General features: G+C 40.3%; 1 protein-coding gene across 1 annotated transcript in view; it reads left to right on the top strand.

Annotated features, from left to right (window-relative positions):
• LOC101858624 (ELKS/Rab6-interacting/CAST family member 1) overlaps positions 1 to 12957 on the top strand; it is a 178013-nt gene that overhangs the window by 156193 nt on the left and 8863 nt on the right. Inside the window, exons 20-22 of the mRNA XM_005096891.3 lie at positions 5327 to 5455; positions 9598 to 9693; positions 11851 to 11957. Of these exons, the coding sequence (XP_005096948.1) occupies positions 5327 to 5455; positions 9598 to 9693; positions 11851 to 11957 (332 nt within the window). The remainder of the gene's footprint in view (positions 1 to 5326; positions 5456 to 9597; positions 9694 to 11850; positions 11958 to 12957) is intronic.

Here is a 12957-nt window from a genome sequence, read left to right as displayed (position 1 = left end):
GAGTCTTGTACTTTCTCGTGAAGAGTATAGATCTGGGGTAACCCTGGCACAGCTCTGGTCATCCGAGCAATGTGTCCCCTTGTTGGGCTCGATGGCGGGCGCGGAGCCCCGGAGTTGAACCATCTAAAAAACTCTCATGGATTCCCCATCACTTAAAAACCCTTCCCCAACTCCCAACGTTGCCAAAAAGTCTCGGCTCTAAGACAGGTTCTGGGATACATTCCTACGAAACTGTCCTCTGGTGCTCTCCTCATCAAGTGCGCATCGGATAAAGAACTGGCTGGACTTGAAAAGATTACGACCTTCGGTGGTGTTCCTTGTATTTGCGAGCGACACCAGAAGTTTAACCAGTCGAAGGGCGTGGTCCGCAGCCATGAGCTGAATGGCTGCTCAAACAAAGAAATTGTGGATAACTTTGAGGGTGTGGTCGAAGCCCGCCGAAATACTAGTCCACACTAGAAACGAATACAATATTCTAATTTTTGATTCGTGCAGCCCTCCAGCCACCGTTCGTGCATCATACTTAGTCTTGGACGTGCGACCCTATGTGCCAAACCCTCTACGTTGCTTTCAAGGCTAGTCCTTGCTACCCAAATTGCCAAGGCCAGCATACAGCCTTCAGCAAGTATTTCCCGATTTGGAACAAAGAACGCGCAATCCAAGAGTATAAAGCACAATATGGCTGCTCTTTTCAAGAAACCCGTAAAGCTGTCTGCCCGCCAGGTATGACCCCGGTCCCTGGCCGGTCATAAGCAAGCGTACTCCGGCCAGTCACGAAGTCGGCTAGTGCTTCCACTGTCGACCCCCCCAGAATCCGCGGTCAACATGCGACTTACTGCACAGAAACACAAAAAGTTTCCTCCTAAAACTGTGGTACTCACCTCTCGGGTGTCAATGAATAACCGCTTTGGGGTTCTTGGGGAGGATGGGGTGGACTCTGTCTCCACCCACCCTTCTCCCCCTCGAACCCTCCTCTGTTTCTTCTTCTTCTTCTTCTTCTTCTTCTTCTTCTTCTTCTTCTTCTTCTTCTTCTTCTTCTTCTTCTTCTTCTTCTTCTTCTTCTTCTTCTTCCTCTACTACTACTTCCACCTCACAGTCCATCTCTCTGATGGAGTGCAAGGTATTCCCTCCCCCCTCTCCCCAGCACCCTTCCCAGCCCTCTCTGTCTGCTCCACCTCCCACTACCCCTCCAATCCCCCCCCCCCCACTACCAATGGAGGATGACATTTCCGAACCCTCTCCCTGGTCTGACCCCGGGAGGGGCGGAGTCTGTCACTCCTCCAGGTCCCCCAGTGGACCGCCGTCCGATAGAGGACGGTGGCCTGGAAAACACTCTGCCTCTCTCGCAGGGAGTGTTTCAGTCCAAAATCAAAGCTAAAGAGACATAATGGCGGTCCTGCAATGGAATGCCGGCGGAATCCGACCTTCCTTTGCGGAATTGCAACACGTACAGGCCACATGTGGCCTGTATACAAAAAACAAAATTCGCCCCGGCTTCAACAATGGACTTAAGAGGATTCACTGCGTATCATCACATTCACAAGGAGAACCATATTGCTTCCGGTGGTACCACTCCGTTCAGGAACAAGCTCGTTTCCTCGGCGTTATATCCGACAAAAAATCACATTCATACCACACATCAAAGACCTTCGTGTGAGGTGCTAGAAGGCGCTAATAGCTTTGAAAATTCTATCGCATCGGGACGGGGCGGGGACTCAAAACACCTTCTCCACTTGTACATCTCCTTTGTCCGGTCCAGGCTTGACTACGGCTGTCAAGTCTACGAATCGGCAAAACCACACATCCTGAAAATGCTAGACCCAGTACAAAACCAAGGACTGCGCCTCGCTTTGGGGGCTTTCCGCACTTCTCCGGTGGAGAGCCTCCAGGCCGAGGCAAACATACCACCACTTTCATTAAGACGCACACAACTCTCACTACAATACGCAATTAAACAGAGCTCAACACCGGAAAATCCAGCACACAACTGCATTTTTAAAACAAACCCATAAACCATAAACAAATTCCAAAACAACGAAAAACTCATTAAACCCTTCGGCCTCAGAATCCTTGAGGAACTGAAAAACTGACACTTTTCCAAACAAGACATCCAACAATTTCTTTTCCCCGACCTCCCTCCGTGGCACTTCACCAAGGCAAAAGTAGACTTACTGCTGACAACACACAACAAAGAAAGCACAAACACCAAAACTTTTAAAGCAGAATACAAAGAACTAATAGATAGATATCCCGGTGCGGAACTCATCTTCACGGATGGCTCCAAAAAAGACAATGAAGTGGGCGCCGCAGCCCTATCCCCAGACAGTACACACCGGGAGGAGACTCCATCCTGAAGCCTCCATTTTCTCTGCGGGGACTCTGCCATTGGCATGGCACTGGACTCCGTAGAAAATTCTCCTAAACAAATCTTTCCTTATCCTCTCTGACTCTCTGTCTTGCATCACCTCACTCACAAACTACACACTCCTACATCCAAAAATAGTTAGGCTACAACAGAAAATTCATACACTATCCGAAACAGGAAAAAATATCATGTTCGCATGGATATCTAGCAATGTGGGCATCCGAGGAAACGAGCAGGTAGACGACTTGGCCAAGAAAGCGTCATCCCTTCTGTTGGGATCAACGACACACACTCTCCCACAGACTGACTTTAGAAATAAAGTAAAAAAGTACACCTCCAGTCTGTGGAAGAGCCACTGGGAAAAACAGAAAAATAATAAACTGTATACTATAAAACCCAAACTGGAACAGTGAAATCCTTCTGACCTCCCCAAAAGAGACGAAGTAATTTTTACTTGATTGCGCATCGGACACACGGCCCTGACCCACAAATACCTCCCACAAGGAGATGAGAAGCCGTTCTGTGTCGGATGCAACACAGATTTTACCATTAGACAAATCTTAACCGAATGTCTGGACTTTGGAGAGATCCGAAGGAAATATTATAAATGCAAGAAATTGCAAGACATTTTTTCCGTCGTTGTTCCCAGCAGAATTTTGAATTTTATAAAGGCCATTGGCCTTTATTGCGAGTTGTAGAGTGAAATTGATACTATTTAAAATTTTTATGTTACTTGAAAAATTGTTTTAGGTCGAAAATTATAATATAATTTTCGACCTAAAACAATTTTTCAAGTAACATATTATACATCTACACTGATTATTAAACATTTTAACATTTTAAAGGCTGAAAGCTAACCAACCGTGCCGTGAACTTTTGCGAAAGTAAACAACTTGTGTTTCGCGCGCTCATATGACCTTAGCATTTGCGAACGCCGTAAAACCCTATACTACTACTAAAAGTGAAATCGAACTATTAAAACATGTTTATGTTATCTAGGAAAATTGTTTTAGATTGAAAATATACATTTATTTACACTGATTTTTTAACATTTTAACATTTTAAAATCTAACTACTGACCCGAGCCAGCCGTACAGTAAACTGTTGTGAACAAAACTAACTTTTGTTTCGCGCGCTCATATGACCTTTTGCAGTTGTGAGCGCCATAAAACCCTGTACTAAACAAACAGACAAAACAAAAAAACCTCCTTCAGGGAGATGAGACTTTGAGTCCCGAAGGAAGTATTTTAAACGTACACATCGGAAGGATCTGTTCTCCATCGTTGATCCCAACAGAATTCTTGATTTAGTAAAGGCCATTGGCGTTTAAAAAATGTAGTATATTGCTATTTTGATATTCTGTAATTTTCATTTTTAGGTTAAGATTTTTACCATGAATTTTTAATTTCTTAAATCTGGTAATTGACCAACGATGAATGCGCCTTAAGAACTGTCGTTTTACATTTTACTGCGATTGTTTAAAAACGACTGGAAAATTGAGCAGTTACAAATGCCACGCAAAACTTGGACTTATCAACACAGGTCCTAATAAAACTGCAGTTAAAAATTCGCGGCCCAACTTATTGTAAAAAATTTCCTAAACAATTGAACATAGACTCTCCAGCTTTTGTACAGTGATGTGTTTCAATTTGTCTTAACAGATCAATAGGTTTGTAAATACCCGCTAGCTGTAATCTAGAAAATTCCTTTAAACTAGTAAAAACCCAAGTGAATGGTTTCTAGAGATTTTAAAAGGTTTACAGCTGTGACAATATCGCTTTTAAAAGCAGGTTTATTACTTTTTTCTAACATTGACACTAGACTCTATCTTTTTTAACGCATTTTTTAGACCCTTTAGATCTAGATAATAATGTAGTGCAAAAAAAATGTGTTTACTATAAAAATTAATTTCTTGTAACAAGTTTTCCCTTAAAAATGTGTCATTGGTGAGCTGTAACATAGGCCATATGCGTATTCAAAATGAGTGTAAAAAGCGGGAAGTGCTGTGAACTATCCCATTTCATTTTATGCGTGATTGAGATTTTTTTGAATATTTTATATACATTTATGGAATAAAATTGTTTTAATCTAGCCTCAAGTGTTGTCAAAAAAATATGACTAAGCTTGGACAAAATGATACAAGTTGCTGAGCAAAGTATGAATGACAATGATTCACCCGTTAAAGATATACTAGAGGACAATTTCGACATGAGATATTGACGGTATTGTAGTATTTTGTTTTAGAGACTTTGGTTTTGAGAAGAGCATGAACCCTTTGGGCATGGACTGTATTAAATTTTGGACATAAAGGTCCCTTCATTTCATCTCAAATGTGTCATAGAGTTGCAACAAAGCGTCTAAACTGGGAGGAAATCTGCTATTTTTTTGGTGCTTTTTTATGGGGCGCCACATATCTGTAGGATTCATATCGAGGCTGTTTACTGATGTAGTGCAAGGCTGTATAGTGACTTGCTCTTTTTATGATCTTTGACTTTCCGAGATGAATCCTCTGTCCAACAGACCTGATAGACTGTTTAAAAATAAATCCTGTATTTTTTAAACTAACGAATGGATCTAAACTGTGTTGACAGGGGCGTAAAAACCCCTAAATTAAAAAAACCCACGGTCAGGTAGTTGGCTTCCATTAACTGACTCTTTTCGGGAGACCAGACGTACGCACCTTTAGTCGCCTCTTACGGCACGTAGTATCAAGGCAGGTGTCATTCTCTGCGTCCCCATAGCTGAATAAATTAAGAAAGAAAAGAAAGAAAGAAAGAAAGAATAAAAATCCCTTTCTTGAAATCATCTCTATTCTAGCGTGATTATCATATTCCCTCTGTTTTTCCTCCTCCTTCTACTCTCCAATCTAGACCACACCCACATCCCCCTTCCAACACCCCCCCTCCCCCTGAAAAAATACCCCCCAACTAAACCAGACACCTATTTGCCGATTGGGCATAGGCGAATTTCCCCAGCGAATACGAGCAGATTTTGAAGAATCAACATCTGATACGACGTCTCATCGCCAAGTCTGACTACGTGGTTGTGCAAGAACACAAAATCATGAGCCTTCAGAGAAGCCTTATGGAAGTGAGACCTTTTTCTTCAGTATATATATGAACAATATTTCATTTTCATCTGTTTAACTTGATGTATACTCTGAATCCCAAGATTGGAGTTGGGATACACGAGAATGGACACATGCATACAATCTTTTACATAGATACATAAATACATTATCTCTCTGTCTCTCATTCTCTCTCTCTCTTTCTTTCTTTCTTTTTCTCTCTCTCTCTCTCTCTCTCTCTCTCTCTCTCTCTCTCTCTCTCTCTCTCTCCCTCTCTCTCCTTCCCTCTCTCATTCTCACTTTCACTCTCTCTCTCTATCTCTCTCTCTCTCTCTCTCTCTCTCTCTCTCTCTCTCTCTCTCACACACACACACACACACACACACACACACACACACACACACACACAAACAAACACAAATACACTTGCACACACAAAAACACGCACACTCACTCACACACCTCCCATATTAATTTCTCTTTCTGTCTCAGTTTGCCTCTCTCGAGCAGGTCGATCTCCTGACGAAAGAATCCTTGTCCCTTCTGTTGGGATCAACGACAACAAACACTCTTCCACAGAGTGACTTTAAAAATAGAGTCAAAAAGTGCACCTCCAGTTTGTGGGAGTTACTGGGAGACACATTGGAGTAAAGAAATCAACTATAAACTCGACATCATCATGCCTAAACTGGGTCCCTAGAAAGCCTTCGGAGTCCCCAGAGGAGTCGAAGTCATCTTTTACTCGATTGCGTATAGGCCACACCTCCCTAACACACAAAACTCCTGCTGCAGGGAGATGAGAATCCGTTCCGTGTTGGATGCAACACAGATTTCACCATTAGACACATCTTAAGAGAATGTCTAGACTTTGGGGAGACCCGAAGGGATAATTTTAAATCTGAAGGGTGTAAACAGAATTCTCGATTGTGTAAAGGCCATTGACCTTTACAAAAATATGTAATATACTGCAATTTTGATATTATGTAAATTATATAATGAAATGCAATGCTATTTTTATATTAAGTAAATGTTCATTTTTAGGTTGAGATTTTTACCATGAATTTTTTTACATTTTAATCTGTTCAATGACCAAAAATGAAGCCGTGCTGACAACTGTCGTGAATACAATCAATTTGTGTTTTGCGCGCTCAAATGACCTCCTGCAGTTGCGAGCGAAGTAAAACTTTTACTAAACTAAACTGTCTGTCTCTCTGTCTATCTCACTATCCCTCCGTCTCTCTCTCTCTCTTTTTCTCTCTCTCTCTCTCTCTCTCTCTCTCTCTCTCTCTCTCTCTCTCTCTCTCTCTCTCTCTCTCTCTCTCCCACAGTGCACGAGGGTGAGATACGTGGAATAGTACGGAAATATAGCCCATGGTACTATTATTCTGTTAGTAAGACCGAACAAAATCTTTGAGGTTGTATTGCCATAATATACAATTTAAGATATTCCAGGCTGTAGGTGCAAACGAATAAAATGGCATCATCATCATCAATATCATCAACCTCGTCATAAGTCTATTCCCTGCTGTTGTTGCTGCAAGTGTAGTTAAAAATACAAACATTAGCAGTTTCAGCATAAACAATGATCGGTATTATACACATGTATTATAGAATTTGCCATCAAAATTTAAGAAAAAAAAAAAGATGTGGTGTATTCGGAAAAAAACGGTCAACCATGAACCAGATTGCCACGCTTAGATCATAGTAGAACAGTCTCTGGAGTGGAACTCCCAGTTGATCGTCAATTTTCTTGACTATGAGAAGGCCTTTGACCAAGCAACACTATTGAAGGTACTGAGAAATCACGGAATCCCACAGAAGTTGGTTAACCCCATAGGGAGCATGTACGAAGGGACAAGTTGCAGGGTTAAACATGATGGCCAGCTCACTGACAGCTTTGGTACCAAGACCGGTGCGAGATAGGGATGTTTACTATCACCTTTCCTCTATATCTTGGCAATCGACTGGCCGATGAAGGAAACCTCCAGGGGACATAGAAACGCTATACAGTGTACCCCAGGGACACAGTTGGACGATCTGAACTTTGCAGATGACTTGGCGCTTTTTTCACCCACTCAGGAACAGATGCAAACAAAGACAACAATTTTAAAGGTGGGAGGGGGGAAGGGAGACACCTGAAGGCTTTGGCGCAAACAAGCATAATAAGGAGTCTTAAAATCCGCAGTCACATTTAAGAAAAAAGTTCCGTTTCCATGGATACGGCAGCCGTGTTGGATTTTGTTGACATGTCCTACGTAATTAATACCGCACATATTTTTCTTGGAAACTATTTGTTTTTTCACAGGCATATTAGCAAACATTAGATCTAAAGCTTGTTGCTTTTTCCTAAACAAATTTTTAAAATTGTTATGAACTTTTTTATGAGGTAGTATTCAAGTTTGCGAAAAGCCTGTAAAAATCCACACTCCGGACACCACCAACATAAATCTATTCCATATATCAAAATTGCAACAGAAAAATGTTTAGTATTACATATTTTCTTCATTATGTGGAATTTTCAGGAAGATTGGATGAAAATGGTGGAGTTATTTTTTTAAAAAGTATATAGAAAATCGCGTTTTGAGAAAACAGCCGATAAATAAAAATACAATATTGACTTTATGAGGAAATTGTGGTGACAAACAATCCCTGCATGGGGAGAAATGAGGCTTTTCGGGGTTCTTATACGATGAAATAGATGTAGGAGAGGCTGAGGAAGCTAAAAATGTCTACAACTCAAATCCCACAAACCGCCTATCAGAGTCTGTTGGATTGAGGATCCACCCCGGAGAGTAAAAAGCCCTAAGGAAAGATGCACTACGAAAGGAGCAGGTCAAAGTAGAGGGAAATGCATTAGAAGACGTCAAATCCTTCTGCTATATTGGGAGTATAATTGGCAGAAAGGGAGGGACAGGTGCTAAAATAAAGTCCTGCATTGGAAAGGCGGCACAGACTGCATGTATTTCTTGGAACGGGATTTGGAGGACCAGGGATATCTCACTACAGATAAAGCTGGGAATTGTCAACTCAAATGTGAAGTCAGTCTTGTTCTATGGATGTGAGACGTGGAACGCATCCCAGACGGGCGTAAAGAGGATCCATGTTTTTTTGAACAAGTGTCTGAGGAAACTACTGATGATAAGATGGACCTACAGAATCAACAACGAGGAAGTATTGATAAGAACGAGATAGAACCCAGTCAGAGATGAGGTGGGAAGAAGGCGTTGGCGATGGATTGGACACACCTTCAGGAAGTCAAGCAACTGCATAAAAAGGACAGTGCTAGATTGGAACCCACATGGTTAAAAATCAAGAGGAAGACCACGTTGAACCTGAAGAAGAGTCACAGAAATTGATGTACACAAAAGTGGGAAGACATGGAGTGACATCAAGCGACTAGCCCAGCATTGGGAATATTGGAACAGTGTTTGTTCGTGGCCTATATCCTGATCCATGGTGGGAAATGCAATGATGATGATGATGATTTTTTTTGTTTCCTTAATGGGCCTGGCGGACTCCTCGAAGAAATTTTCGAGCGAGAGCGAGGTTGTTTTTCGACTCCATTGTCAATATGCTTAACGACACATCCACTGGCCCAAATGACTCCATTCGAATTGCCATTGTTCCTGGACATTCAAACATATCTTTGACATCCTCCTTTTCATGGCCGCATCTTCGGCAAAATAGGGTGAGCTCTTCATATACGAAGTTCTTATACCATCTTAAGCTCCAATGATGGTCCGACTGCAGTCTCGCTAGCTCAACCTGGCCACAGCGACATGTATCTTCTCCTTGATTGGCGAGTAGAGGTGCCTTTTTGCAGTAACTTTGATGATGATGATGATGATGATGATGATGATGATGATGATGATGATGATGATGATGATGATGATGATGATGATGATGATGATGATGATGTATACGGACATAATTTTAGAACAGAAAAACAAGAAAAAATAACGCAGCATCTAGATTATAGACGCATCGACTTCTAAGAGTTAATGTGATCATCATAATATCCCTGCCCTCTCTGTCAATCTGTTTGCTTGAAATTGGTATCATATTTCCCAGGGATTGAGCCTGACAATCAATTACCCTAAATTATGTAATGTGTATCCGTGGGCACGTAAAACATTAACAATAATTACATTGTTCTCAACTCCAGTTGAAGATAATTCTGGCAAGCCGCAGCCCTCCCGGACTGGCATACACAATAACGACCACCAAGGCTGATAATTCAGCAAAAGACAAACAAATTAAGGTATCCAGTCACAATGTTAAAAACAGGTTGGAGAGCTCTCATTCTCGATAAGAGTTGTGCATGATAATAATATTTTACTATTTGTCTGCATGTGGTTGTTTGTTGTTGGTGAGTTTTTTGTTGGTTCGGGGAGGGGGGGGGGGGAGGAGAGTATAGCGGGGTTGTGGCGTGACCTGTCTTCATTTATGAGTCTATTGATGTCTTTAAAAGATTATTACCTTCTTGTTTTCCTCGTGTAATTTGGCCCTGATAATTACTAATATGGGTAGGAAGCCTGTCTATGAAATGATCTAAATTGATTCCATGGGGCTTTAAAAACACCTCCACGGAACAAAGTTTTTGATGATTGTAAATAGCCTGTTGTTGAGTATTTTTTTTCTAAAACGCAGCCTGCTCTCTAGGTTGGTTCTCCCCAAGTATTTTTTTTTCTTTTCGATTTTGGAGTATTCTTAAAAATTTGTTTAGAAAATTGAATTGATATAGTTTTGTAACTTTTAAGAAGAAACCATACTCTCTTCAGACCCCAATATTTAAACGAAGGTAATATTTAATATTCACAAGAACATGACGAGCCTGATTTTGAGATTAAGAATTTATAGCACTACAGGTTTTGATTGCTGGGTATTGCCAAATACTTCAGAATTGGGTCTTTGATTTTCCCAACAACATTTTAAGATGAGAGCGTCCATTTAGGAGGACATGCACAATGTTTGTTGTATTGTGTATTATCCATTTAATTATGTATTTGTGTATTATGAACACCATCGTAAATAACAATTATTTCAAGAAAAGTGAAATTCACCTGTTTTTGTTCATTTGTATCAAGTAGATATTATCTAAATATATAGTGACAGCAAGACTGATGTCAATTATTGACGAATGTAATGGCGGTCGAAAGCAATACGTGATAGTCTAAACACTTCAGCTGATATTTGAATGATAAAGAAGATTTGATATCTCTTACTTGGCAAAGTATTCTCGATCATTGTATCGTATATATACAAAGTCTTTTCATCAAAATTGCTTCAAGTTTCTTAGGTGGTAGAAGAAATTATTTTTGTCAGCTGATGACATTAAACTGCGAGTTTTAACAATTTTGATAAATATGATGGAGCATATCATTCAAACGCATATCATGGAGTGGTCAACTTGTACAAAATTATTTTCTCAACACGCAACCAGTGCAGTATCCGTAAAAGAGGTGCAGCTGTCTCGCTTTCTTTTGTTTAAAAGTAAACGCGCAGCATTGTTTTGGTTGATCGATCAGATGTCTTTTCAGTTTTTCCAGTGATATTTTTTTCATTAATCAGGGAGTTACAATAATCAAGTCTTTATAAAAACGAAACTATTTCCTAATTAAACAGTGTATTTAGTGTTGCTTAGATGACGTATTTGATTGATTTTTTAATATCTAAAAGTATGCAGCTGACCAGATGATTTACTTCAGCTAACATTGATTGACAAATTGAAATCAACTTGATGCCAAAACTCTCAATTTTCTGCTTTACCAGTTTGCATGTCATTATAAAGCTTTACAATGCCTGCCAGAATGACTTTTGTTTTTATCCTTTTCCAACCTCAAATATGCTTTTTGTACATTCAGTTTTTAATTGAGACAATAAGATAAGATGAGGTGAGATGAGGTAAGATAAGATAATACTTTATCCTCCTAGAGGGACATTTTCTTGGCTGTACAGAACCGTAAAAACACATGCAAGTATACATAGAAATTTAAATTATATTTTAAACTCATTAAAATTCAATACGAAAAGAAAAGTAAAGATGACAAATGTACATAGTACACATCACATCAGGTGCATCAATCAACTGCATGAAGGTATTTAATTACAAGAATTACTTTAGAGTTATATAGATACATATTCGATAAAGCAATACACATCGATGTTTATTCTGACAATGGCCTTATACTAGATGGTAAAAAACGTTGTGTCTTTCTTTCTTTGTTTTTAGAGGTTCATATCTGCCGTTACGTGATCTTACAATGTGTGTGGAAAGGGGGTGTGATGAGTCGTTTATAATGCTGTTCATTTCTTTTGCACTTGTGATATTAAACATTTCTTCAACAACACAACTTTAGCACGATTGATAAGTTCATCTAAGTTAGATAATATCAACTGCGTTATGAAATTTTTCCAGTCATTGATCAGTGAGCTCAACATGACGAGGCACGACCTTGAAGTAGCAAAACTGAACTCCAGTCGCCATGTCAAGAGCTGTGGAGAAAATAGACAAATCACAACAGTGTAAGTGACTGTAGATGGCGTGGTCAAGTTCACCAGTTCGCTTAACAATAAAAAAAAAAATCAAGAGAACATGGGTAATGGGGGCATCTACTGTACCGTTGTCTGTCACGTGGTAAAATGGTTAGGCTTTTCGCTATTACAATCAAAAGACATAGGTTCGATTCCAAAGTAGGAAACATTTGTTTAACATCTCTGCATATCTATTTGGGTAATGTATTTTTTTCCGCCTGGGTTGGCCCTGATGGGCAGGTTCAAACCACCTGCTCTTAAATAAATGTCCAATAGGAAATTTTAGTGCCCGATTGTGCGTAACAAGTTCAAGTGTACAAATAGCAAATCCAAAAGTAACACTATAACGAGTTCAAATGCCACATAGCAAAAGCAGATATCCTCAACAAAGATTATTCAGCGTGAGAAGCATTTTTAATGTGCTCAAACTGAGTTGACGACAACCATAAGCAGCATCTTTTTGGGGTGAACTGATCACCATAAAATAAAATCCCGAGGATGCTCCCGCTGAAAGAAATTCTGATAGGACTGAAGCAACTAGGCATCAATCTGCGGCATGGCGAATGCAGAACATTTAGTGGTATGAATTTGCCTTCATCGATGAGGCTGGTGTCGAGCTGTTACCGAAGAAAAACAGAGGAAGAGCAAGGAGTGGTCAATGCTTTGTTCCAGCTGTGCAGGGTCGAAGGGGAGCGAACCGCACTATGACTTTAGCTGTCAGGGCTGAGGGTGGCCTGGTCTTTTACTTTTACGACTTTCAAGTAGAGGGAATGGCAGCTATCATTTCAACCCATCCCCTTAAAAAACGGTTCCAACAATCCCCACAACGATGTATGCTTGGTTTGTAACAACGCCCGTGCATTAAGGCAACCTTTAAATGGCAACTCATCAATAGATTTGGGGGGGGGGGATAATATTTCCCCCTGCACGCGACATCTTAACATCTACGAGAACGCCTGTCTTATCATAATGATTTATAACCATTCTTTTT

The sequence above is a fragment of the Aplysia californica genome, unplaced genomic scaffold (genome assembly GCF_000002075.1).
Source record: "Aplysia californica isolate F4 #8 unplaced genomic scaffold, AplCal3.0 scaffold00141, whole genome shotgun sequence".
Lineage (NCBI taxonomy): Eukaryota > Metazoa > Mollusca > Gastropoda > Aplysiida > Aplysiidae > Aplysia > Aplysia californica.
The sequence above is the reverse complement of the archived record's forward strand: the minus strand, read 5'-3'. Positions and strand labels throughout refer to the sequence as shown.